This window comes from Scatophagus argus, chromosome 7 (assembly GCF_020382885.2).
Source record: "Scatophagus argus isolate fScaArg1 chromosome 7, fScaArg1.pri, whole genome shotgun sequence".
In the NCBI taxonomy this organism is placed as follows: domain Eukaryota; kingdom Metazoa; phylum Chordata; class Actinopteri; family Scatophagidae; genus Scatophagus; species Scatophagus argus.
In genome coordinates this window covers 4887795-4914975 of record NC_058499.1, presented here as the reverse complement: position 1 = coordinate 4914975, position 27181 = coordinate 4887795, and the positions used below count along the sequence as shown (strand labels likewise).

The following is a 27181-nucleotide window of genomic DNA, read 5'->3' as shown; positions in this document are numbered from 1 at the left end:
CTGGTACTGCGGCTGTCTGACGCGTCACGGCGCTGTGTTGAAGGTCTGCTTGTCACGGAGAGTCGCACTTGGCGTGAGAAAACACGCTGTGCGCCCCCCTCTGGTGGGCTTTGGTAAAGTAAAACATTTTGTTATGTTTAGAATGAATTGTAACATCAAGCCGATCAAAGTTATCCTGTAAACATAAACAGATCACCAAACGACAGCAGATGATGTCAGAACATAAACAAGCATTTTCAGCTGAAGATTTCATCCGGATAACATGAACTGAGCCAGACTTCGTAATTGAAAAGTGTCAGCGCCCTCTGGTGGACCACCTCAGTACTGAAGACACTGCTTATGAATTAAATTCATCTTGCGTTTTTTTTATGTACTGCAGTTTCTTCCCAGCATACACACTGATACCAACATACCAGCTGAGATAAGAGCTTGGATATCACTCTGGGCAATTTTATAGGTTGGGTGTAATTTTACTCTGGTCATCAAGGCGTTTGAAACCTTAAAGATAATTAATGAGTGATCAGTTGGAGTTGTAAATACGTTTTTAAACAGGCTGTAGCTCTACATGTGTTATTTGAAGTGCCTAACGGGAGGCAAACAAAACAACCCAAGTGGAGAAATAAGACAACAAAACTCTTAACGAAATTTCCGAGTGTAAACAGTGCAACCTTTATTGATTTGTTTCAAAAGAAATTTCTATGACACAGTGCACGCCGCTCTGCACATTGACGAGTGATGACATACAGTATGAGGCAGCACCAACAACCACTTCTGAGTGCTGCCAAACAGTTGAAAGCAAACGTGCATCTGTCAAAAAAATCAGAACAAAATAAAATAAAGGGATCAGAGAAACGTCCTGCAAGTAAACTGATGACAGCACATGAAGCAGCGCGGCTCATCGCCGCACGGCTTCGCTTTAAGTGTGTGCAAAACGTGAAAATTAAAGCTGTGATGAAAAGATGGCAGGCCTGCCACGCAAAGCTGTGACACGAGTTCGTTAAGGTTCGATGATAAAAGTCAGCAGACTGAGTCTTCAGGGAAGCATCGGGTTCAGGACGCCATCAATGAGTGCAGTGTTTCACATTAATCTCTTTTCTGTGAGGCAACAACCCAGTCTCAGTGCTTTGTACAGAGGAGGTTTTCCTTTTTGTAAGGATCATTCTGCACAGTTTTGATGATTGGTCCAAACAAACAAAAAACAAGCCCACTGATTCGCTTCGTTACATATCATCGTAAATTAAAGGTACCCTGTGGATTTTATCTGTAAAGCAAAGTTGTGTTTACATTTGCCAAAGCGTTGTGTATCTCATCAGTCTAAATGCGCCGAGTGCATTCACATCCTCAAACAGCTGCAGAACAAGTTTGGAAGGATCTGAAATCGTCCTCTTCTTCGTTGCTCTTGTTGGCACATTGATGCGTCTCCTGGGGAAACCGTGTAACCCGAGACGCTAACAAAGACAGGGACTGAAGCATTTGTCCACAGCGCTGTGGCGCGTCAGAAACTCCACAGGGCGCCTTTAATAATCAAAATGTATGTCACATGAAACAACTTCAAGATGTCAACCTTTGGGCTCTGGGCGGGGAAGGGAGGGAGGGGGGGCATTTAATAGACTTAACAGTTAACCAAAACAAAACAAAATGGCTGACAGATTAACAGATAATAAAAATGTGATGGTTGCAGACCTGATATTACTGCCGACCACAACACAAAGCAGCACTCAGAAACAAAACCAGACAGCCTTTGGTTTCCAGGTGTCCACTCATTTCACTTTGACAGCATGAAAATACACTCGCAGAGACTTACGGCGGACGTGTCAGTGTTTACTGCATTTTCCTCAAAGTTAGTCACCGTCGCTTGCTGTTTAATGCCTTGCTGACATTTGGGCTGTGCTGCATTTTCCACCCAACAAAGACACAACTTTGAACCAACTGCAGGTCGATTTTTATAAAGTAGCAAAATCCAAAGATTGTCTGGAAACGAAAAAAACAAACCTTTCGCGGTTTTAAACAGAAACTCAGAGAAGGAAAAAAAGGAGAATACAATTAGCAGTAAACAGGGTTTGAACATGAAAACATCAGTACTGCTCCTTTAAACCTCAGCGCTGACATCGTGTCATGGCAGTAACTGTTAACCTCAGCACTGTGCACGACTCTCCCGCCATCAACACCACTCGGACTCAGGAAGGCACAGACGTGTGGCGGTTAAAGAGAGTAAAGTCTGCACTGTGACTCAAATCATATCCAAAACGTTTAAAACTCAAAACAAGTTTGACCTACCGTGCGACCCCTGACCACAGCTGTGGACCCTGCTAGTGCTAATGCCTGTCGACACCCTGCAACCCCCCGCCCACAGCATCAATAGTATTTTAAATCTGAAAAAAAAATAAAAATAAAAACCCATAGCTGGTACTTAAGTACTTAATCCACCTGGTAGAAGTGCTCATAATTCTTTCTCATTCTAACTTTTTTTTTTTAAATCCCTTTTGAGTCGTTTTAACAAGAAGAGACCGAGCTGAGACTCTCGGCCGCCCTCGTCACGTGGGTCCCCGGAAGTGTTTGACGAGAGAGCAGCCGCGCTGTAAACAATTAACCACCGCCGACGTGAAGGAGGGAGAAAATCCTGAGAACAACGGACTCGGCTCATTTCCCTTCTCGCGTGGAAACCAGTGGAATCATTTCATCTACACTTTTCTCTTTTTCTGTCTGTCCATATCTTCGTGTACGCAAACTCTTATTATATCTAATAAGAAAATATTTGTGGAAGGGTAAATGAAAATATACAATTATTAATACAATAGAATACAGAGCTGTATGTTAAAGGTGATTAAAAAAAACTGGTTGATTGTATCTCCCTTTACAATGCACACATTTTCCTTGGTTTAAAGGCAAGAGGTAAAGTGTATAAGAGAAAGGCAGCCCGTTCTGTCGTCCTAAAGGCTGGTGCTCGAGGATTAGGCGATTGCTTTTGCTTCTGGTAAGAAAGCCTCCCAGTATTTTATAATCTGGAGAGAGAAAAAAATAAACAACACAAAAGAGAGAAAGCAGTGAAAAAGACTGGAATCTTTTGCCTCAGTGATGTGAGTCAGAGGAAGCAGGAGATGTTATATTTATCCAGTGATTTGTACTATAAAGTTATTATCCATTTAACATCATCAGTTTTAATTCTTTTATTATTATTATTATTATTAAAAATCACATTTACTGTTCAAATACTGAGAAGAGACGTGCGGTGAAGCAATGACTCGGCTAACTGTGCTAGCATGCTAGGCAGTGAGAGCGTATTGCTGTCTCTCTGTGTGTCGCTATTAAAATGTTCAAACACTTTTGCTATATGAACTGAATTTCCATAGTTTAGCTGATGTATATAATGTACAGTGTTTTTTGTCAACAACTGTATGTGTGCAGCGTGTTTCTTGTACTGAGCAATCATCACACGGCCGTGAAAAGGCGCGAGGTGAGGCACGCAGTTCTCCTGCCTCACGGTAGGGGGCACTCGAGAGTCCAGGGATTCTTCTTACGACTCCTCGACTGCAGAATAAGTGACAGCAAGCTACAATCTGGAGTTAGCAAGTCAAGTGCAGCCATCCGTTTATTTTTCCTCTCGTCTGGCCTTACTTTCAAAATGGAGGCTTACGTGTACAGAGGGAGCGGCGCATGGACTTCATTTACAAGTAAAGGTAAGACAACAATAACGTTTTTTTAATTAAATGTGCTTTTTTGTGTTTGTATGTGTAAAGAATGCTGATATGAGATTTTAAACATAACCCGGTAAATGCCGCCAATCAAATGGTGAATAAGCTACTCTGTAGGGTTTACATGTTTGTAAATCTGATTGTGATGAAGTCAGTGTCATGAACACGTGAAACCTCACCGCACGTCACTGCATGTTGGATTCACCTGTTGCACGTCATTAACAATTTCATCCATCGACTCAACTGTGAGCATTCGTTGCTTTTCTCTCTTTCACATCACTGAACATTTCATGAGTTTTCGACTGTTGGGTTGGACCAAACAAGCGACCTGAAGACTCTTGAGACATTTCCAAAAGCCTTTTAAGCGTGTTTCACGCACAGTTTACTGAAGTGTACCCCCGAGAGGTTAACTAAATGGTGAAATTTCCCATCGTCGGGTAAAAAGTCATCACGTTTTATTTCCTTCCCTAAAATATTTCACCATTTAACAGCGCAGATCACAACATCTCCGCGCGGATAAGTTAAAATTCAGACTGCACTCGTGACGTCTTTTGACTCCAAACGCCTTAAATATAAAACATGTTGACATCTCTAAACCCTTTCACGACGGTCAAAACAAGCCACGGTCCAAACAGCCTTTCTCAGTATTAAAACAGTTTATAAATGTACACTGACCGCTTTGGCAGGACGTCATATTTGATTATGAAAACGTCTACATTTTTATATTTGACGGGACACGAGACACTCACCTGTTGCTGAGACTGTAGCAGAGACTCCAAGTACGTAATTATCTGTTTTTTGAAATTCCTGGCCTTGTCTTTCTGTATGAACAAACAACAAAAACCAAAACATTTCATCAGTCAGCAATAACAAACACGATCAGCTGTCCGGTCACTGAAGTGAACGTAAAGGTACCTCAAAGCGGATGACTTCCTTGCGCACGGTGGAAGAAACTCTTTCAAAGTCTCTCTCGTACTGCGTCACTTTGGCCTCCCACTGTTCACAAGAAGAGAGAGAAGAGTTCACAGAAGCCCTTACATGCCACGATATATCAAAGAATGATTTAAAAAAAAATATATATATATAAGTAAGAAATATAAAAAGTACAAATCTATTTTCACACCATCCCAAAAGTCTGACTTAATGTCTCACACTTTTACTTTGACTCAGTATCTCAAAGTTTTTAAAGCACTTTAAACTTCTTCCAGCAATGTTTTCTTCAGAAAATATTGATGATTAAAAGCTTGTCGGAGCAAAGCAAATTTTAATACGTTGGAAAAAAGCCTGAACATTAAATATTCAAGTACCAGGACAAAGTAAATGAGTGCATGCTGCTCCAGCGCAGCTTGAGATTGTAGTGATATTTTCATTGAACAGAACCATGATGGTAAAATCATGTTCTGTGCCCTGACAATAACCAAGTTAGTGCTTGTGATGTGAGGAACAAAATGAAGCACTCAAAACATTTCTTCCAACACATCAAACTGCAGCGCCTCGTCCGAGTTATTTTCACGGTGTTGATCTTGGCCTCGTGTTGTACCTCGGCGATCTCCTCTTTGGCCAGCTGCAGCTTGTCCGGCTTGTTGGCCCACAGCAGTTTGGCCTCGGTCTCCCTCTTCTTCTGCAGCATGTTCTGAGCGTCCTGCCAGCGCTGCCACGCCTTCATCCGGTGATCAAACGAGCCCTGCGGGTCATAAACGCACACAGGATCATTTCATGTTTATATCTGTCTGTTTGTTTGTTTGCTTTAGCCAGAGCAGTTGAGGCTTTTGTTCGGAAAGACTGTCCAAACAGCCTTTGAATAGAATACCACTCTCACAGTATCAGTCTTATACTGATACCTCTGTGTAGTATATACATTTAATCAACTGTAACCTTCCTCTCCACCTTAGTACTTGACTTTATCAGTTCAGTGACATTTCTTCTTGGCTTTGGACGTACTTTCTTAAGGTAAAATTTTAACGACGAAGACCTTCCTTCCAAGGATTCAACACAATTATGGAAAGGTTTGGAGTTTTCGAGATGTAACGTTTACGTGTCACTTGGACGGACCTCAAACGACCTCCTAACCTCTGAAAAATTGCTGTGCTGCTTTAAAGTTGTGGGAGAAATGAACACTGAACCCCGTGCAGAACTGTCTTTGACATTCAGAAAGCAGATTTCTCATGTTGCGTACCCTCACGGCTCCAAGCAGACGGATGTAATCTGCGATGACTTCGGCAAAGCAGAAGGTGTCGTTTGCAGCCTGGTCCTGGTGCAGCTGCTCCATCTTGTCCTCCACCTCCGCCAGCTGGGACAGAGCTCGGGACAGAGCGGTGTTGTCCTCTGCGCTGCCCAGCATGGCCGTGCTTTTGGCAAAGCCGGCCGTATTTACTGACAGCTCTGAAGACAGGAAGAGCCACGCCAACATTAATACACCAGGGAGAAAAAAAATAATCTTTGCATGGCTTTGAGTAATAAATAAATAAATAAATAAATAAAAATTCTAACACTTAGTATGCAGCACACTGGCTATTGTAAAAAAAATCAGTCAGCTAAATATTTCCCATCAAAACTTAAACAGGTCTAAAAGATCCCACCCCTCATCTCTTCCTCAATCGTATCTTTTGGCGGCTGGAAGGGACATGACTAACCTTTCCTGTGGATGACCAGAGATTCGACAAGCGCGTGGAGCTTTCTGAAATGCTGGTCTGCAGACTCCACTTCCTGCAGCTTCTCCTCGAACCACTGAGGCAAAACGCACAGTCAGTCAGTGCATCTCCTGCAGGTTAAACACCCACCAACACTGGAAAGCAGTTAAATGCTCTTATGCTCTTTAAAATGTATTCAGATTGAGTCTGACGTGTGGTACTCTGAGCTCAAATCAAGAGCCTCTCAGCTCAGTTTCTTTATCCACCGGCTTTTCACAAACTGCTGTCTCTGATAAGCGTGACTGGTCGCGTCACCTGCAGTATTTTGTGAACTACGGTGCTATCGACTAAATAAACAGTTTGCACTTTAGCAACATAAAAGGTTCAATCGATACCGCCAGATCAATCGAACTAGCACTTTGTGTGTATGTGTTCATTTCAGCCTATCATGAACACTTGGTCATAACAACACAAACAAACAAAAGCACAAAAAAGTTCTTGCAAATGTTCCTCAGAATAAATTCAGAAACAAATGAGCTAAGAGACTAATGCTGTGACTAATGCCAAGTCGCCGTCAGCCTCTCACTGCCAACTTGAAATGTTCTCTCTATTTTATGAGAAATTGCAGATTTCTTCATTACAAGAAAACTGAACCACGACATCAGATTTTCCTGGGAATGAAAACTGTTTACAGCTGAACTCACCACGTCTGACTCATTCATCTTGATGGTCATTTTACTGACGGCGTCCGTTGCTTTGTTGATCATTTTCAGGAAGCCGGCGCCACTCAGAGCCTGGGTGCTCACTGCTCTGGGCAACTGAAGACAAACACAAACATGTCGAATGCTGTAAAACTCGAGACGAGCAGCGGGATCGCACAGGAGCAGAATAATACATCCGTCTGACAGCGTTCACCCTCAACGTGAACACAGATTTCAAAATGCAATACAGATACTTTAATTGTGGTCTTAAGGCCTGAGGCCTGAGGCTCTCCAAACTCAATTTCAGCTCACTTCCTCTCTCTCCAGGAACTCTCTGACGTCGGGATCTTGGAGAAGCGATGGGTGATTTACCACCCGCTGCAGGTATCTAGTCCAATGAGAAAACACAGAAGAGCCTCACTTTCCTGCTTGCAACGCCATCACAGATTTCAGTATGAGATTCATTTTCTCCTGTGATTTTCATCATTCTGGGACACATACTTTTACTCCTTCTCTCCTACCTCTCCAAAGCGCCTCTTCTCCTCTCAACAAAGTCTGCAGATGAGGAATCTTCCTTTCCCACCTTCACCTTTGTCATTCCTGTGCCACAAAACATTCTTTCAGCTGATGGAGACCAGATTTATAGCTTATCAGGGGAAACCGTTAAAAGCCGGTCAGCCTACCCAGGATGCTCTTCTCCGGTGGCGGAGGCACGATGAATCCGTTTGGTCCATGCTTTTCAGAAAGCTTCTCGTAGAGGCCGAGGAAGTCGCTGAAACGTCGCCTCACCGTGAAGGTCTTGTTGCGGAACATGGGCAGCGTGGTCTGAAACACGGTTTAGACAGAGTTCAGTACCTTCACTTGTTTGGCGGATTACGTCCTGTGCATCAAAGATGAAAAACCTCAGGTCAGGTGGAAGCGCTTTTACCTGTGTGGTTACTTTGTAGGCCATGTAGGCGTTCATCCCGTCACCTGGAAACAAAGGGAAGGCTTTCAGTTTCCTCAAGTCGGTTCCAAAAAAAGAAACGGTTCAATATAAATTCTTAATATTAACTTCCTCAAGGCAAGCTGCCAGCGACGGCACTTTGTCACGAGTCTCCCTTCTCGGTCTTTTTCACAGGTTTGACACTGAGGCTCGTCAGACTGAACTGTGCATGCTTGACATCTAAGTGCACAAACCAATTTGCATCCTTTATTCTTTTTTCTTACCTATTTTTTCAGGGTCTTTGACAGAGACGGAGACGTCAAACTTGTCTTCCAGCTCTTCTTCCTCCTCTTCCAACTGAAACAAACATTGAAAAAAAAAGAAAAACTGACGGCAGCGATCATCTGCTCTCACCAGGCACTTCGACCAAACGATCAGCTCCATTTTTGCACAGCAGAATTTGCATTTGCTTTTGGAAATATGAGCAGTTTAAGGAAAAAAAAAAGACAAAAAGGGCAAAACAAACAACCAAATGACTCTTCTCGAAAGTCTGACGTTCTGGAAAAATTGGTGAAATAAACAGCAACAGATATGTGATGAGACGTGTGCATATGTGTGTACCTCCTCCAGGGCCGCCGGCTGTGGTTTGGTCAGGCTGGCAGCAGCTGCTGGCAGAGTGGCGTCGGACGCAGACGGTTTGGCCGTCGCATCCTTCTTCCTCACATCCCGCGGACTGTCGAGAGAAAGCTCCACTGTGGCTTCTGTCGGACAGGAAAAGAAACCAGGCTTGTATCGTTACACTGAGTCACGTCATCGTTTACTCCGCATCCTGGCCCTGTTATAAGTTCATATATAAGTCATGTGTGTTTACAACAGGGTGGCAGAAATGCCTCATAGGTGATATAAAGTTTATATGTGGTGTAAGTTTACAGGGTCAGTGTGCAAACATAAAAGCAAAGTACTGACAAATTCTGACAGCATTTTATCAAACATGTTGTTTAGTACACAAATGGCGATTTTATATTCATTTATCAAATTTGTAAGTTACTTATGAACCCTTGTAGTGAACTATATTTCAGATTTTTCCACGGGGGGGACATTTCATCCTGGACAGAAGGAGTCAGCGTTCAAACCACCAACCCTGTGATGAATGGAAAAATGGAATTGAATTTCACTCGGGATGATTAAAGTATCTATCTATCATCTATCTATGGCTCCATCCTCTGAGCTGCAGGCTTTTCTTTTCTTTCTTTTCTTTGCAGGCTTAAGTGCTGGACTCCTGCAAACTGTCAACACTAATGCTTGTTTCTTTAATATGTTTTGCGCTGACAGTGTGCAGGCTATTCTGGTCTGTCTGGATGTGATAATAAACCTTTTGACCTTGAGGCGACACAAATAAATATATAAATCCTTATTTATTTATTTAGCTTTCAGCCTCTATTACAGCTCGACTAAATGTAGACGGATGGCCCTGAAGTGAAGTCACAAGTGCTTCATTAACTGGACGCCGTTAAAGTGATCTGTCATCCAGGAAAAGTTATGAGTTCATGCCGAAAGAGGAAGTAGAGACAAATGCAATCCCACCCAAGCATGATAAATGTGAATCCTGTTTTGCGGTAATCTATCTTCTCTGTTCTTCCAGTTAAAGAGGAAGTCTCCCATTCGTACAGATCAAAGTCTGTTAACAGGTGTTGAGGAGCACTTCTGCATTTGTAAAGAAAAGTTGCACAAAGCCTTTTGTGGCTCCGGAGAGTGCAGTGTGATATCTAATTAATTTCCTCAAGTAATTTCAAGTGGACTGCGGATGAAGACCACAAGTTCGAAAATGAAAAAGAAAATGCTGGAGGTGTGAGGTTACAAAGTGACCTTGTCAGACCTCAAGCTGGTCCTCAGATTACAAACCTGATTTCTCAGTCAATTGTGAGATATATGTGGTTCTGCCTAAACTGTCCATCCCATGATGAAATTCCCATTCCCATTCATCCCATTCTGCAATGTTATAGAATTGTAATGCTAAAATCAGTGAGCTGTTCTTCAAAGAACACAAATGAATGGGGAGCTGTGAGTTTAGGACGTGAACCTTTGCGTCCGTATCCTCTCATTACCTGGCAACCTTCTGTTACGCTCCATCTAGTAACGGAAAACACTCCTTCAAAAAAATAAACACTGGAAAATAAAGAACACACTGAAACGCCCTAATATGACCATCTGGTGTTTTCAACATTGAGGTTGGATCAGGTTATGTTTTTACTTCCAATAAATCTCTTATTGCACCCTAACAGACACCAACATTTTCATCCCATAGAACAGTTTTGCGTGGCACACTTTGACTTTGAATGGTCTCACATGCCCAATTAAAACTGAAATTAGAGGAAACAATCGAAAAACTGCTGCAAACATGCTGTGAACACTTAATCCTAAAATCCTGATAATGTCACATGATGAGAAAAATAGTGGACGTACCAGCAAATAAATCTGCCTCTTCTTCAGAGTGGACTCCATTAGTCTTGGAATTGATGGTGCTGGTGTTTCTGAGGCTGGGCGTTGTGCTGACGGCTTCCTCAGTGAAGATATCAGCAGGTTCTGCAGGCTGACTGTCTAGCAGAGGCCCACCAGTGTTGTGTCCAGCCCCGGCAGCTTTTGTTGTGGCAGATTTGACCTTCTGCTCTTTGCTGATGGTGTTCTTTGAGGCGGCACCCAGCGGCTCGCCAAACAGATCCTCGTCGGGCTCGCCGAAGAGGCTTTTCTGCGGCTGCTTGGCAGATTTCGTCTGCAGTGGCTCTGCGAACAGGTCGCTTCCCTCATCTTCGAACAGATCGACTGCTGCCCGGCTGGGTTTTTTAGCATCTGCAGCGGGTGGAGCATCACTAAGTAGATCGACCAAAGGGTCAACAATTTTGTCACTGGCAGGCGGCTTCTGTGTGTTACTTGCTGGCAAATCACCACTGAGGTCGATGACTGGAGCATTGGAAGTTTCTTTTGCTTCCTGTTGAGCATCTTTTCCTGTTTTCTCACTGCCAGGTAGATCTGCAGCACCACTGGTTACTTCACTTTTATCTGCTGCAGCTGCTGCTTTGACCGCTACATCTGCTATGGCAACTTCCCCTCCTGGCACTTCAGTTTCACTTCCAAATATGTCAACAAAATCATCAGTTGGGTCTTTTGCTGCGTCTGTAACGGCAGTTTCAGCAGGGCCTGAGTCACCAGGAGAGTCGGTTAAGTTGTTCGTTAGGTCGACAAAATCATCGGAGGGTTCGCTCACGACTTCACTGCTTGGTTTGCTTTCTGACTGGCTGCTGACAGGCTCGATTAAGGGATCGTCCATTAAAACGTCACTGGGGTTACTGGCAGGTGACAGTGTGGCGTCCATTTCAGAGGCCGGAGGGTCGCTCTGGAGATGAGGGGAAAGGAGGAAAAAAAGACCAGATGTTTTTAGTGTATCTGACTCAACTAACATATCTGTCCGTTATTTTTTGGATCAGCGCAATGAAATGTGAGGAAAAGGCAAAACAACAGCCTGTCCACTGTCCTTGAGCTCAAGGTGAAGTATCCCAGTTGCTTGTTTTGTCTCACAAACAATCCAAAATCCAAAGATTTATTTGTTTTCAATCCTTTTAAATAGAGAAAATCTGCTAATCTTTACACATGAGAAACTGGAATCATGATATGTCTGGGATTTTCAGCAACAGCCTGGAGGGGAAAACCTCAACTGAAATATCTTTTTAAATATTAAACAATTACTCACCAAAGACTAACAAACTCTCATTCAGTCACAAAGAAATGAATAAGACATTACCTAATGGAATTAACATGAACAAAATCAAACTGCAAACTCTTCCCGCAGTGCAATCCAAGCATCTTGTATCCAGTTGTGCGGTCTTTAGAGAGCGCAAACTACTTCCTGAACCACAATCACAGACAAGCACGTTATAATTTCAACAGGGCTTAATGCCTTTCTTCCAGATGTTAATGGATTTCAGGCGACTCAGACAGGTTTGGACAAATATGGTATGAGCTGTAGTAGATAAAGCAAGTGAAGACTGCGGCTCCCAGCTTAAAGTCACTTTTCATTCATGAGTGAACAGCCTGCTATTTTCTTTTATACTCATTTGCATTCTGAGCTGATCCATCAGACGACACCTGTTGGAAGCTCTACTTTCTGTGGAGAATAAAAAACTAGTTTTTATGCAATTTCAGGCTATTGGGTGTGTAAAAATATTTAAACTAAATGCACCTTGTAGTGCAAGAAAAGCCACGTCATGCTGAAACATTATTATGCTTAAGAAATGGCTCAAGAGCCAGTTGCATGTTTGTTATATACACCTTTGTACAGGCAGATTTTATCGAAACTTTTGTGAAGGCTGTAGTTTGCGTCACTGTTGGATTTTATTTTCCAAGGGTTGTTAAATTTACGCCACCCTCCCTGAAGAAAGCACAAGCTTCTAATAAAGTGGCAAATGAGTGTGTAACTTGCTAACCACCACGTTGAGTAACACTATGCAAACAACAGTTGCTGAAATCCACAAGTGACCACCGGTTGGTCCAACCCACAGCGTCACTTCAGCTACAGGCTCTGCTGCATGTAAGTGCCAACAAATGCTGAGCAATGACTTCCATGCAGCGCTGAAAAATCAAAGACAGCAACTTTCCAATATGAACTTTGACACTGGGGGGGCGACATCCGGGTTCTGACCATGTGACCACAGCTCGCTCTCACATGACAGGAGGCTGCTCGAGCCAGCTTTTCAATCCACATTCAAAAAAATGAACACGAAGTGAAATAAAATGAAAGACTGTGAGTTTTAAAAGCACCGATCACTATGAGTGACAGACTCGCGGTGCCAACTCTGACAGTGAAGGCACACAGACCTCATTTCTCTGCGGGCAGCTTTGCTTGTTTTACCTGTGCATGATGGCCTGAGGGTCCGCACGCCCAAACTGCTGGAAGAGGTTCAGATACTGAGAGCAAGTAAACCAGGAAGAGTGAAAGTTTTAAGAAATGTCAAAGATCATCTGCGCAGGAAAACATCCACATATCATTAACCTCAACTCTATTAATGAACTATATTAATGCTTTTTGTTGTTGTTGTTTATGTTCTGGTTTCCTGTTCAAATCACAGCTAGACAGTTTTCCACGCTGCAACCTTTCCGGAAGAAATCAATACCACCATGGAAACTTTGCAACAGTATCAAAGATCATCACCAGCAACGGTGACAGTGAGTGAGCAGGAGAGCTTTTCTGCACCAAAACCCGCATACTGCTTTGATAAACTGAGCCATACCAAAGCCTGTGAGCCTAACGTCGTCTGACATGACAGTTGTCCGTGCTACTGTACTTTTCTGACTCTTTCCTCCACACTACAACCAGGCAAACACAGGTCAACACCCTAGCAAAACTTTTGCTACAGGCGGCTCATTAGCTTCTCCCCCGCTGAGGTTAGCTTACTAACTGCAACCTTCTCTGACAGTTATGACAGTTTAGCCGAACCAGAGGCGGCTTCGCCAGCGCCGAAATCAACGTTAAAAGCTCGTGCGAGACGTACTACGCTCATGAACAGCTCGTCCCCGTCGTCTTCGTCGCTGTCTCGGGCCTCTCCGACTTCTTCAGAGTCCAGCACATCTTGCTCCTCGGAGTCGGGGAACGGAGGAGGACTGCGCTCCGAGCTGGTCGCCATCTTCAATCTTTTTTAAAACACAAGGGGAGGCAACGTCAACTGCTCCCCTCCGCTCGCGCCGCACAGACGGACAGACGTGTCTCCTTTGGGCCGCTAATGTTACCTCCGCTGCACACTGTGGTGGTGGCTCACCTCGAGATCGTACTGCTGAACCAAACGGCCTGACTGAGTGGAGGAGACGCTCGGGACGTGCGAACCGCCGCTGCTTTTTTTTTTTTTCACTTCCTGGTCCTCCTCCTTGTCAGGTTAGCTTCAGTGCTAACAAGTCAGCAGGCTCGCTAGTCATGAGACAGACACAGCGGTGATGTGGACCCGGACGGGGGTGCAGCTGCGTAGCTAATATAGCAGCTGAACAGCTCACAGTGGAGACGTCGGACTTTGGGGATGTCTCGTCACGTGCATACCGGAGACACCGAGGCGCGAGAGCCGCTTCTCATTGAAAAATACCTGGACCCGCACGAGCTGGACTCCGACGAAGGTACGAGGCGAGGCACTGCATTTACTAGCTCGGGTTTAATCCACGGAGCACGCACACCGTGAGCTACAGAACTCCCGCAACACATCTCACCTTGTTTAGCCTTAAAAATACGGTTCAGTTTATTCATTTCAAGGATTTGGTTTATTTACGTTGTCTCTGCGCATGTCACAAAACATCCATCCAAGAACCAGATCCTGGCAGTAATGGAAAGTATGTATTTGCTTAGGAACCTGTACTAGAGTATTTCATCTTACAGTGCACTACATTTCAGAAGTAGATATTTATCTCACGTTGGTTACTTCTCAGATTTCACGTGGCTGTCTCATAAAATAAGCTTATAAAATACAATGAATTTCTGATGATGATCCAGTGGGTTCTGACACATGATGAAGTTCAGAGCAGCTCAACCTACAACCAGCAGTGAAGTCATTTAAGATTACACGATGGTTGATATTCTGCTTTCGTGGTGCAAATTCCTAATAAATCTACAAGTGAACACGTGTTTTATCTCTAAGAAAAAAGAAAACAAATCCCGTCTTCATATTAAGTTTTCTGAAAAAACACCAACTTAACCCGCACTTACAGTTTCTTCTGTATGACTCTGTGACAAAATGACACTTTTACATAATAAATATTCTCTTGTACTTCTGCTCCATGTGACCAGTTTGCGCACTTTCTGCTGCTTTTTAGGTGAAGTAATTTTCGACAGGAGGGCATCAAGCATCAGGCGTGATGTTGGTGCGCACAGAAGATTGACTTATGAGGAGGCAGTGCAGGAAGCGGGTAAGTGTGTGATGGTGTTGTCCTCCTTGCTTTTGGCTCCAGTTTTTTGTTAAGTTGTTTTGAGGATTTAGATATCTCACTTTGCGCTTCTACGTGGAAAATCTGGGGCTTGCAAAACTCAAAATGGTTGGTTCACCATAAAAACTTAGTTGTCCATGAGCTAAAGACATGACATTTTCCCACAGTCTGTTAAAACTAAGCTTTATATAAAAGTAAATACATGCGTGACATATTCAAAATAGAACTGCATTATTGTGAAAGAATCAAGCTCAGTTTCTGCCACAATCTCACAGCATCTTAAAACTTAGAAGCACCCTGAGGTGACTCTTGGAGGGAAAACTTCTGTCTTTGTTTATTCGCTCTTTGTGTCCGTGTTTCGCTCTCAGGTTTTGGTTTGTTCCACTGGCTGCTGTTGGCGGTGTGTGGCTGGGCCAATGCCAGCGATGCCGTGGAGATTCTCTGCGTGTCTTTTCTCCTGCCGACGGCGCGCTGCGATCTGCAGCTGAGCTCCTCAGAAATGGGCCTGCTGACCGCCAGCATTTTCCTTGGTGAGTCGGTTGTTGTTATCTGATCAGCCAAATTGACAGAAATTAGTCAGCAGTTAGGGAGCGGCATGGTGGTGCAGTGGTTAGCACTGTCGCCTCATAGCAACAGAGTCCCAGGTTCGAATCCCAGCCTGGGCCCTTCTACGTGGAGTTTGCATGTTCTCCCTGTGCCTGAGGGAGAACTCTGAGGAAGTACACGTGGCATTTTTTTAACTGCATCTTTGACATTTTTAACTTAACGATTTATGAAGAAAGTCATGGAGAGGCTAATCAGTAACGAAATCAGTTGTTAGTTGCAGCCCTACTGAGCGGTTATGTTGGTTACCGCGCTGACCGTCTCGCTGTGAGATATGACAGCTCAGAAATGTATTTCTAAAGCAAACAAGCCTGTGTTTGTCTTGTTACAGTGATGTTCCTCTTCTCTAGGAATGATGGTGGGTGGCTACCTGTGGGGATACCTGGCTGACCAGAGGGGGCGTCGCAGCATCTTGGTCGTCTCCCTGACCATCAACGGGCTGTTTGGAAGTCTTGCCAGCCTGGCTCCGTGGTTCTGGCTCTTCCTGCTGCTGAGGTTCATCAGCGGCATTGGGTGAGCGCGTGATTTGTATACTTTTGCATGCTTTATGTACATGTGGACATTCAGCCGGCAGCCACACACTGAAGTTAGCATGTTTCAGTGCTGAGAGAGATCAAACGGCAACCGGCGGGTCGTAGTTTTCATCCCTATGACATCAAACTGTCGTTTTCCGCTCACAGGCAGTTTGAGAATAAAGTTTTCTCCTTCCCTCCGCAGGGTCGGCGGGTCGATCCCCGTTATCTTCGCCTACTTCTCGGAGTTCATGCCCCGTCTGAGGAGGGGTGCAATGATCAGCGCTCTGGCCACCTTCTGGATGGCAGGAAACATCCTGGCTGCAGGTGGGAACACACGTGAAATAAAACGATATCAGTTTGGCGCGGTGACGAGAAAAACATGATTTCACTGAGGTTATACATGCAGGTCTGGCCTGGTTGGTGATTCCAACGACATGGGCACATTTCTCTGTGGGATCTCTGGACTTTCAGAGCTGGAGGCTGTTTGTGGTGCTCTGCTCCGTCCCCAGCCTCACCTCAGCCCTCCTCTTCAAGCTCCTCATGCCTGAAAGCCCCAAGTTCCTCATGGAGGTATTGAAAGGCCAGAGTAGTGCTTGTGTTTTGCAGACTGAATTTTTTTGCCTGAGCTGCCTCTCATATTTCTTTTTTTTCCTGTAATGTCTTTGTCAGGCTTCCCGCGAGAGAGAGGCAATCCAAGTCTTCCGGGTGATGTTTGAGCTGAACATGTGGGGAAAAGGAAAAGATTTCCCGGTACGAAATAACTCATGTTCCCATATGCCTCTATGAGTCATTACCACGGTTTGATGCAAACCTAATGTGTTTAGGTTAATAAGATTAAGGTTAATAAGACATAAAACACCGGAGTGAAGTGATGCCAGTGATCCAGATGTAAATAACAAACAATTAAACAAGAAGCACAGGACAACCAACAGACTTCAGAGACATGTGGAGCATGGTGACACGAAAAGAAGGTGCAGAATAAGTGCGAAAGGTGAAATCAAAAGGACAGTGATTTGAAATGAATGTGTACATCATCTGTATGTGGTTTGTTCAAGTTCTCTAAACACTTCTTTCCTTCCTTCCTTCCTTCACTTCAGTTCGGTAATCTAATACAAGTGTAACAACTCTCATCTCGAATTCTTTTGAAGGAATTTGGTTTGTGTGCGAGCTCCAAGCACCACAGAGGGGAACCGGAGGGGACTGGGACTCTGGGTTCACTTAGAGGGACTCTTGTCTGTATTTTGAAAAAGGTAAAAGCCCAGACATCCACACAAATGAGTGAGAGGACAAGGAGAAGTGTGTGAAAGCACATTCACAGCCTGTTTTCTGACTCATGATACCTGACGTAGCAAAGTTGGATCATCTCCCTATGGGGCCTGAGGTCAAGACTTTCCATTCTTCCCTCCCTCTGTTTCACTGGGACTCTGGTTTATTTATTATTTCCGTCAGTCAGTTGTTGTTTTTTTCTGTAAAATGTCTGTAAAGCTGAGATTTAGGCTTTAGTTGTGCAGATTCCCGAACACATTTCAATAAAACCAGTCATTACATAAGAAAAACTGGACTTTAGGGGCTCTTGGAGTTCTGTGGCCCCATGGCAGCTGCCCATTTGGTTAACCAGCCTCGTGAAGTCATTAGTTATTCCTTTGTAATGAGAATATTTTTTGATTGGTCATTTTTTCCTTCATATATGCCAGTGTAAATAACAGTACATTTCTTTTGTCTGACTTGCAGGGCTTGGGGCCCCTTAAACTGATGTTTAAAAGTCCACTAAAATCCAGGAGTGTCGTCCTGCTCGTCGTCTTCTACTGCATCTCCTTCGGGTGAGAAATCCCATCTCAGCGTCCACATGCAGACTTTATACTTCTGCCGTTTGAATTGTGTGCAAGTTCAGGACTTGAATTTATCACATGTGCTGGAGTCTGCAGCAGGCAGGGAGAGATAACAGCTGGAAACACTTTATCTTCACAGAGCAGAAATCCTTTTCGTTACTCTGTGTGTGTGTGTGTATAGTTACTACGGGCTGTGGATGTGGTTCCCGGAGCTTTTTGAGAGGATTGAGGACGGCGGTTCACCCTGTGCCAACGTGTCCCTCCAGACTCCACTCCACAACCAGAGCTGCTACCCGGTCAAAACAGCTGGTGTGTTTTTTGGATGACTTGGATGAGAATTTACTCTTCTTCCGGTCGGCGAACTCAGAACCGGACCTGAACTGTTTTTCCCCAGTATTTGTAGAGCTGACGTTAACGTTGCTTTTAAACAAAAAACACAGCAAATAAGCTGCAGGGTTCAGCCAAAACGAAGCCAGTCTACAGACAAGAATAAAGCTCAGAATATATGAAGAGTAAAGTCATGAATCCATAATTAATGCATATTTACTAGGGTTTACGTTGAGCTCTTCAGTCAGTGCCAAATTGTGTCCCGCCCCGCTGCATGCTGGGGTAGGCTCTGTTGTGTCCTCTAACTGTCCTCACTTAACCCCCCTGTGTCCGTCCCTCACCTGGCAGTGTACATGGAAGGCTTCTTGATCGCTGCATCCAACCTGCCGGGAAACATCTTCACTATTCTCGTGGTGGAGAGCGTCGGAGGAAAAACTCTGCTGTGTGAGTCCGTTCAGGTGAATGTACCATGCTTATCCCGTGTCCTTATGTAACGCTGCTCTCGCTGATCCTCTTCGTTGTCTTCAGCCTGCAGCCTGCTGGTGTCCAGTCTCAGTGTCTTCTTCATCTACGTGGTCCAGACCAGGGTTCAGAGCGTTACCCTGTCCTGTGTCTTTGGTGCCGTGTCAGTGATCACCTGGAACTCCCTGGACGTGGTGGGAACCGAGCTCTACCCGACTCAGCTCCGGTGCGCTTTCTTAAGGCTTCATCCATCTTGCTTGAACTTGACTGTTTAGATCTCTCTGTCAGTTTGGATTTTTAATCACTTAAATATGTTAACTTGTTTGTTTGAGAATCACTCAGTAAGGTTTCTCACAATATTCAAAGGGATCAGGAAGAGGCGAAACAATATCCTCTCTCAGTTATTTTGAGCAGGATGTAACTTGTGATGAGAGGTCGCACTAAAAAGTCTGGGTTCAGTCTGGTACAATTTAAGGTTCCACTAGATGTCAGGGTACGCGCCCCCCCACTTCATTCGAACTCGAAAGAAATAAAATAAGATTCCCCAATGACCTCTCGGTTAGTCCTTTCACTGCTCTGATAATCACCTTCTCTACTTTGGCTGACATAATCCCTCAATGAAACCCTGAATCAGAGAGTTAGATGTGAAAATATTCTGCCTGTCAGCTTGTTAATGAGCTGTTTGTGTCCTAAATCTGAGTGCTGGGTGTCCTAAATCCTGTAAAGTAATTATTAGTCTGCTAGCCGTCCTGTGCTAACACTGGCTACTTCAAACTTCAAGTAAGACCTTTTAATACCCCTGTGTTTGGTTCTTCTAATTCTTCTCCTCAGCTCTAATAAACTCTGTATTTTGGTCTTTTTTGTGTTTGTTCCTATGATCTGTGAGCTCATGCTCTGTTTATAGTAACTCCTCCTGGTGTTTCTTTTCTTCTCCGTCTCTCTTTCAGGTCCTCTGCTCTCGGTTTCTTCACAGGAGTGGGCCGAGTGGCAGCGATCACGGGTAACGTGGTCTTCGGAAAGTTGGTGGACTCGAACTGTGCCGTGCCGATCCTGCTTGTGTCGGCTCTGCTGCTGACCGGAGGACTGGTGGCTCTTCTGCTTCCGCAAACCAAGCAGACTGAGCTCACCTGATGGCTCGGACTCTCTAAGTCACGCTTTAAATTAATAAATTATTAGCAAACATCCTCTTAACGTCTTTAAGGAAGCAGACTGTAGAATTTCTGCCTTTTTTGTCTCCTCCCGGAGGACTTCTGGACGCTCTCCCGTCTGTCGTCTCTCTGTGTGCCTTTTCGCAGTGCCTCATTCAAAACGCCAACATGAAGAGAAACTGTCAAAAGGCAGACGGCTCCATACAACCTGCCAAGAATTATTATTCAGGAAATAAGGAATAAGAAGAAAAAGAAATGCATTTGCACTACATGGTTAATGTGAGCTTCTGAAGATTCAAATCCTGCTCAGGCACGAAGTGTACAAACTGCCAAGAACAACTTCAGAAAGTTTGTCAGTCTCAAACTCGACCAAAGTCTTCCCTCCTATGTCAAAAGGTAGTCTGAACATGATGACTTTCTGGAGTGATCGGATCAGAGGCCGATGTGGGACTGGAATCTGAGATGTGAAAAGGCCTTTGGCGGTCGTCTTTCGGGCTCAATGGGCAGCCTTTGCAGTAAAGATAAAATCACAATTGTCCTTTTCCTTAAACGCCTGATCATGTGTACAAGCTACACCAATCAGATTCATTTTGGAAGACCAAAGATTATAAATTTCATCTGACAGTCACTAAAAGCACCAGAGCAGGTACAGATGAACTTTATCAACCCGAGTGAACACGAGTGCTGGAAAAAGTGTTCCTTTACTACAGCGACTTTAATTGCATTCAAAAACGCACTTGAGTAAAAGCCCGAAGGCACAAAAAAAAATCAAGAGTAAATGTACTGCCCCCCTTCTCTTGACTGGTGTAGTATTTTCTATGACAAGATTTTTACTGTTGCAGCTGCTCGATGCAGAGCCTGAACTCCTTTGTTAGAAATCACCAGTTTAATCAGTAGCCATAAATTGCATTTTAGAGGCTTTTCGTGTTTTGTAATCTGAATCCAACTAACTATAGTTAAGCAGGAATTGTACACAACTGCAGTACTTGGGTAGGTGTATTTACAAACCAAAAAACGTCTCCCGAAATGTTTGCATTTTTCAGACAAAAGCTTTCAGGAAAATGTCTGTACTTCAGTTTTTTACTTGAATACTTTATAACAGCAGACTGCTGACCGTTTACCTCCACTCAGCACTCCAGTGGGGTTTTTTTCCATAAGACTGAATGAGACGTGACGATGTATCTGTAATTTTTATTTGTATAATAAATAAACTTGTAATACTTAAGGATCACGTTTCACAACCACACACACACACACACACAGAATGATGGAACATACTTTGGATATCTGAAAGCTGATGCGGATATAACAAATCTCCTGACATGAGTTATGATTTGGAGAATAATTTTAGCCAACTGTTTCTGTGAAAGCCGTCTCTCTCTCCCTCTCTCGTCTTCCTCAGTGGATTTTTACAATGACAGCAGATTTTCGTTCTCTGTACGTTCTCTCATCATGACACCACTGCAGTGGCTGCACATTTCAGGGTGGTTCAGTGGTAAACAACAAAACAGGTACAAAAAGGACAAAATAAGACCGTCCACGTCGAGGGCTGAAGTTTCGACCGTCTCCTTTGGTAAAACGCAGCGTTTTTCCAGCAGCAAAGAAACAATAAATAAATAAACAGATAACAAGTAAAAGATGAGAAGCGAGCAGCCACTCGACATACGAGGGTCTGTAACAAAAGAGACCTGAAATCAAAACAGAATAAAAAGGCATGAAAACTGTCCCTCGATAAATGGGATTGAGGTAACACTCAAATTGAAAATGTCTGAAATTATAAGCATTTCAGCTCGGGAGGAAGTATTTCAATTACAATCTATAGGTGTTATTATTAGCCTCATAAACTAAATGCTACCTTTAGACAGGGTGAAACAAAACTCATATTTTAGTGACAGTTAACCAATAAATATTCACCAACATTTTTGGGAAATACACTTAATTGCTGTCTTTCCAAGGTTAATAAGGCTAATAATAATAAACAATTTTGATAATCAGTTTAGTTTTTAAAACTCATTTTTTAAAGGAAAAAATGATACAACTCTCTTCTGAAATGCAAATATTTGCTGGTTTTCTTAATATTTTTATGTTATAACACTGAAATTCTGTCACTTGAAATCCTAAAATCTGGTGATGTAATATGAAGTAGTCTTGTTCAGCATTTTCAGACTTTTCCTTAAATCTGCAATTCTGCCGAAACATTTTCTTCTGAAATCTGTGAGTTTTTTCCGGCACATTCACGACCTCATTTGTAAATGTAAGCGGGACAAGTAATCTTTAAATCTTTGAAGCTTGTGGCAGGCAAGACAAACGATCTCTTACTTCCTGTCCAGAGGGCCGATGAGTATAATGTGCTTCATGATCAGTTCAAATCATTTTGAGTCAGTTGGGAAACAGCTGGTTAATGTTTGCCAGGTCAAAATTCAAACACACACACATGCACACCTTACTTATAGCAGTACTGTATTACATGTTGCACTATAACATTTATACATCTTGAGTTTGTTTGTCTTGTAAACGCCCCACATGTCGTAATGAACGTGTGCACTGTGACAGAACGTGAAAGTCCTTCTTTGTTCCCGGGAGTCTTGCTGTGTTACTGATTGACAACATTTACTTTACTGCCAGAATTCAATGATTCAGTTGTAGGCGGTTGTTGTCTCAGTCGAGCCTTCGTGCTACATTCAGGTGATGACGGAGGTGAAAAAGAACTGGACGAGAAGTGATTACACTGATGTTTCAGCTTGTGTTTTTACCGATAGCGTGTGATCTATCACTAATATTTACCCACGTTAAAACGGCCTCAGAGAGAAGAACTAACGAGCCGAAAAGTCGTGACAGATTTGTACCAAATTAGAATTGCTTTCTGAAAAAAATAAACCTTCATTTGATAATTAATTAAACAATTTATTTAATATCCTTATGGTCCGATGATAACTTTATGTTTTCGAAACTTTCAACTGCATCTCATCGTGGCTTTACTCAGGATGTAAGTGATTACACGTCGTGGTTGTAGTTTAGGAAGTCTGGAGGTGGTTTTCATTGGACGTGAACTGCTTTCTTTCTCTTTCTCTGGTCATGATTTAAGTTTCACACACAGCTGATCTTCTGTGTTTTTAGCCTGCATTTCTGATTTGCCTAAAACTTTCTTCTGTTCTATCTTGCACTCTGGTTCATCGGTTTTAGCTAATTCTATTTTACTCCTCTTCATATGTTTCTTTTCCATCTTGTCTTTTTTGTGTCTCATGTTACTTGGAATTGCAGGGTTGTTGAAAGGTGGCGTTCGTTCAGTTCAGTGACGCCCCCTGCTGAGAGAAGACGAAAGCTTCGAAAACATAAAGAACATTTCAGGTTTTGAACACCTAACAAAAATGCACAAATCTTGTTTTTTAGCTGACTCAGAAATGGGAGTCCGATAAATCCAACTACTACTAAGTATTTTTGGACAATGACTCTTTCAAAAGGAGCGGCGGAATTTATGTCTGATTGTCAAAATGATCCCAAACAGCTGCGGCGTTCGGCGGTTATAGCAGTAGTTTCTAAAAGGTAGAGGGCTCTTGAACCAAAAAGCAAACGGTAATTGGATAGTCAGGGAACTTCCTCCCTGCTTACAGGAGGACGGAGGAGATGCTACAACGCGTGGAGTCTCGGACGATATGTGAGAGGTGTGTTGGAGTTTGGGGGGGGGGGTCAGAGGGCGTCACTGCGTCAAAGCCAGGAGGACGTCCTTCACCAGCATGGTGCCGATCACCATCTTCTCACAGTTGACCGTCAGCTGGGCTGCTCCTTCCTCTTTGGTCGCCACGGTGACCAACACCAGGCTGCCGCTCGTCACCGTCCTGCCTGCGAACCTGTGGACAGGATGATCAGGAGGAGGAGGGACAGGAGGACTGAGGTCAAAGCAGCAGCAAAGATCGGAAGTAAAGGCGAAGCGGCAGAAATAAAGGAGGGACACACGCGTCAGTCGTCAGGTTTAAAAGAAAAACAGCAGCATGAAGAACAGCATGGCAGGTTTACAACAGTGACACATCTCTGCGTGATGCTGCGAAGAAACTTTCCTGAATGGCCCATGCTGAAATTCTCTCTGACTTTGACATCACATGGAGGGATTTAACTCTAACACTGTGTTTCTGGTGCTGAAATCAGCACACGATTACCTTAATGACTTTAACACGAGATCAGAATTTCTCACCGGCTTCACCTCAGATTCAGTGTGACAAAATACTGACATGAAGGCAAGAATAAAGCTAATTCAAGCAGAGGTGGAAAAAGCTGACGCTGATTCTGTTATGCTCAGATATCTACTAAAAACCTGGAAAGTAATTTTTAAGTTCTCATGAGAAGCACTGCATATTAACATTAATACCAGATAATTGCCCAGTTCAACATGCAAATTGTGCCCTTGTGTTATGTGATGTTAACTGGCCAGATGGGGGCGCTGTAATGACATTTCAACATTATACAGCTGCTCCATTTTTAGCAAAACACAGAGAGATGATAAATTATTTTGCGACATTTGATGTCATTGCAGTGATTGGCCAGAGGGAGGCGTAAATAATCAGTCCAGCTATCCTAAGATCTTTTGACTTGTTCCCCTACACTAAAGGCTTGTTTCACTAAATTACAGAAAGGTATCAATTAAAACTCATTACACATATTGCTGTATGGACTGAAAATTTATCCTGATGTGTGTGAGTATAAAGAGGATCGCCGGCTCAGATTTAGACAAAATTTGATGTTTGATCGCATGTGGTTCACTGCTTGGATCATCACAGGCTCAGCACACACGCTGGAGGCCTTACTGCTGAGGTGTCTTTGAATCTCTCTCACCTGCACTCTTTATCTGAACCACAGGGGACTCTGCTGAGGTTGGCGGCGGTGGTCACCCTCTGGACGATGGCGTGTTCGTTCCGGCACTTTGCGTCCAGGGTTAGCTTCTCCGTGATTTCATTCATGCCCATCAGCTGACCTGTGGAGGAGTGAGCGGCGCACTGGTCAGACTGGAAAGCTTGGAAAACAGCAGCTGCTTTATTTTCTTGTTTTCTTGTGGTATACAAAGCAAAGCAGTTATTAATAATATGACAACACACAACAGGGCGCTGCTTGGACAGCATCGGTGTGCTGTTTTACATATAAAGTCAAATAAATTTTTTTAAGGATATCTACAGGTACAGCATATACAGTACACAGATACTGTATATATGGCTAACACGTGTCCCACAATCCTCTGAGAGATTGATGTAATATTCAGTGATTGGAATGTGCTGATGCTTCCCACTGAGAGCAGTAGAGGAGTAACTCAGCCCTCTCGGTCAATTCAAAGCAATAAAGATGCAAATTTGTCCGCTACAAGCCGAGTTAAATGCCTCGTGATTTTTCGGTGTTGTACCAAAGTGTTTTTTCTCTTTCTCTCTCTTATGTTAAAGAAAACAGTTCCTGTTAAGCACTGATTTTGGAGATTTGCAGGTTAAAAGCATTTTTCACGTCTTGACTGCATGTACAAGTTAAATCCCAGCTCCCAGTTACACTTTCTTGTCCACTTACGAAGGCTTGAGCGGTCAAAAAGATAAATTTTGTCCTCACGTCTTTTCTCAAACAACCTCACAAATCACAAAATTTGCCTCAAGTTGCTTTATAGTCTGTATAGCATAGAAAAACTCTCCTTATGGGCTCTCGATTCCCTCTGACGGGACAAAAACAAATGTACCAAGCAGTCAAAGCTTTGTTTTAACAGGTCCTGAGCCAAACAATCTGGAAAACACAGGACCAACCTCACAATTAATTAATCAAAAAATATACAGACTTCCGCTCTGAAATGTCTTTTGACCTGCCTATCACAAAAAAACTATCAGTGCTTACCAGATCTGAACATACGACAAACCATTCGGACTAAAGAAGACTGCGACACCTCAGATTCCCAGAATGGTCAGCGCACGTCATCGAGTGCCGCTGAAGCGAGAATCGGGGTCAGTGGATGAGCATTTCCAGTCATTCGTGGCATAGCAGAGTGTGAACGGCCTTTTTGTAAGATGCAGGTTAGTACAGGTGAGTCTGTCTGCAGCTACAGACCTGGAGATGCAACCAAGTGTTGACTACCAAGGCAGGAGGGGAGGAGGGGGAGTCAGCAGGAGGTGTTAAAGGAGTGAGGAGGAGGAGGAGGAAGGGAGTGGTCAGTGTGAGGTTGAGGTTGCCTATAAAGCTGGTGGGCACACAGATGGCTGGGAAAAACAAAACTATCAAAGCCAACTTACCTAGATTGTGTAATAGCTTCTCTATTGGGGACAGTATGAAGAGGGAGGAACCGTGGACATGACACATGTTTAAAGAGGCACTGTGGGTTTGCTCGTTCACTATTAGCTCAGGATGGGAAACGAACACCAAACAACAGAAACATGCCGGAAACTGCTGTCTGTAGCTGCTCTACCAAAACACTGGCTGGATTTTGGTGCATTCGAGGTGACCAGTACAGTTAGTAAACACACAACACGTCGATCAGTGAATCCTAACTGCTGACCCTGTTTATATTAGTTTTTATTTTTCACTCAGGATGAATGTGGCTTTAAAACAGCTTTGGCTGCTAGAGAGAACAAGCACACACACACACACACACATATTTTGATGTGATAAATATATATATAATATTGGGGAAAAAAGATAACATTCATCTGTCTATATGTAGATATGAGTGAGAAAAAAAAGGAAATATGAGAAATCACTTGTGTTTCCACCTGAGCACAGCACAGTCTACAGTAGCAGCCAACTCCCCTTTGCTACCTTTTGTAAAGTCACAGTGTTTATGTATTCTATAGTCCTCAACAGAGTGATTTCATTTCCTGTTATCTCTCACCTTGCTCCTTTTTAAACTCGTTCTCTGTCAGGAAGACGGGCCTCATCAGCTCCCCGACCGGCGGCTGGATTGAGACGAAGAATTTCCTGGTGTGAGTGCTGAAAACAGAGAGACGTTTAGCAGTTTTTCTAAAAGGAATTTCTGAACTTATAGTAAAAATGTTTTATTTACTTCCTCAGCGCAAACCCTGGCTCGATGGAATATGACCACTGGCCAGCGGAGACACACACACACACATGGAGCAAACAAGCCTATCAAAAGTGAGTGCAATTTCAAAACTCTTATGAGAAACCGTTTGTTTGTTCTTCTACGAGAGGACTGCAGGGTGTTGAAACGCTACCACACAGAATCCGCCTCACCACAGCTGGAAGTTTGCCGCCTGCGTTGAGTCGCAGAAGTCGATGCCCATCACAGCCGTGGCCGTCTCGCCTGCAGGCAGCAGTTCTGTCAGCACACAAGAAGAGAATCATCTCGTCAGGCGGCAGCTCTTCCATCTGACATAAAACACGTGACGTCCGCCGATTCACGTCCCAACTCCATCGCTACATGCC

General features: G+C 43.6%; 3 protein-coding genes and 1 long non-coding RNA gene across 12 annotated transcripts in view; 2 read left to right on the top strand and 2 right to left on the bottom strand.

Annotated features, from left to right (window-relative positions):
- Positions 1-645: 645 nt before the first annotated feature.
- snx1a (sorting nexin 1a) lies at positions 646-13890 on the bottom strand. Of its 3 annotated transcripts, XM_046393858.1 has the most exons (16): positions 13231-13419; positions 12852-12907; positions 10412-11339; positions 8570-8709; positions 8233-8305; positions 7952-7995; positions 7707-7848; positions 7545-7623; positions 7336-7411; positions 7027-7140; positions 6326-6419; positions 5869-6074; positions 5233-5376; positions 4608-4688; positions 4442-4513; positions 646-3002 (listed from the first exon to the last, which is right to left on the bottom strand). In XM_046393858.1, the coding sequence occupies exons 1-16, from the start codon at positions 13259-13261 to the stop codon at positions 2952-2954; spliced, it is 2331 nt and encodes a 776-aa protein (XP_046249814.1). In that variant the 5' UTR covers positions 13262-13419; the 3' UTR covers positions 646-2951. The 3 variants fall into 3 exon arrangements, with proteins under 3 accessions (XP_046249814.1, XP_046249815.1, XP_046249813.1); XM_046393859.1 differs by lacking the exons at positions 12852-12907; positions 13231-13419 and adding an exon at positions 13756-13890; XM_046393857.1 differs by lacking the exons at positions 12852-12907; positions 13231-13419 and adding an exon at positions 13492-13624.
- LOC124061704 lies at positions 3199-9348 on the top strand. Its single transcript, XR_006843800.1, has 2 exons — positions 3199-3677; positions 8579-9348. It is a non-coding gene; the product is annotated as an uncharacterized LOC124061704 (long non-coding RNA).
- On the top strand, positions 12304-21007 carry sv2 (synaptic vesicle glycoprotein 2). Of its 3 annotated transcripts, none has more exons than XM_046393869.1 (13): positions 12309-13165; positions 14792-14884; positions 15271-15432; positions 15856-16018; positions 16223-16344; positions 16427-16590; positions 16690-16770; positions 17169-17270; positions 17752-17840; positions 18031-18158; positions 18525-18620; positions 18705-18864; positions 19586-21007. In XM_046393869.1, exons 1-13 carry the CDS (start codon positions 13006-13008, stop codon positions 19767-19769), a joined length of 1704 nt encoding a protein of 567 aa, XP_046249825.1. In that variant the 5' UTR covers positions 12309-13005; the 3' UTR covers positions 19770-21007. The 3 variants fall into 3 exon arrangements, with proteins under 3 accessions (XP_046249827.1, XP_046249825.1, XP_046249826.1); XM_046393870.1 differs by lacking the exon at positions 12309-13165 and adding an exon at positions 13971-14101; XM_046393871.1 differs by lacking the exon at positions 19586-21007 and having other exon boundaries at positions 12304-13165; positions 18525-18634.
- The window catches only part of LOC124061697 (AP-3 complex subunit beta-2), a 35530-nt gene continuing 29311 nt past the window's right edge, over positions 20963-27181 (bottom strand). For 3 of the 5 annotated variants that reach the window (XM_046393852.1, XM_046393855.1, XM_046393854.1), the window contains exons 24-27: positions 26990-27074; positions 26631-26728; positions 24614-24752; positions 20963-23634 (exon numbers count right to left, since the gene is read on the bottom strand). In XM_046393852.1, coding sequence (XP_046249808.1) covers positions 23484-23634; positions 24614-24752; positions 26631-26728; positions 26990-27074 — 473 coding nt within the window. In that variant the 3' untranslated portion in view covers positions 20963-23483. Of the gene's footprint in view, positions 23674-24613; positions 24753-26630; positions 26729-26989; positions 27075-27181 lie in introns of all 5 variants that reach the window. The other 2 variants (XM_046393850.1, XM_046393851.1) reach the window with 1 other exon arrangement.

Coding starts and splice junctions, on each gene's coding strand:
- sv2 (XM_046393869.1), top strand. CDS start 13,006: ATGAACTATATTAATGCTTTTTGTTGTTGTTGTTTATGTTCTGGTTTC. Junction 16,591..16,689: donor GCCCCAAGTTCCTCATGGAG/GTATTGAAAGGC, acceptor TGTCTTTGTCAG/GCTTCCCGCGAGAGAGAGGC. Junction 17,841..18,030: donor TTCTACTGCATCTCCTTCGG/GTGAGAAATCCC, acceptor GTGTGTGTATAG/TTACTACGGGCTGTGGATGT.
- snx1a (XM_046393857.1), bottom strand. CDS start 13,623: ATGGCGACCAGCTCGGAGCGCAGTCCTCCTCCGTTCCCCGACTCCGAG. Junction 7,624..7,706: donor ACCGGAGAAGAGCATCCTGG/GTAGGCTGACCG, acceptor TTTGTGGCACAG/GAATGACAAAGGTGAAGGTG. Junction 7,412..7,544: donor AGAAGAGGCGCTTTGGAGAG/GTAGGAGAGAAG, acceptor TCATTGGACTAG/ATACCTGCAGCGGGTGGTAA.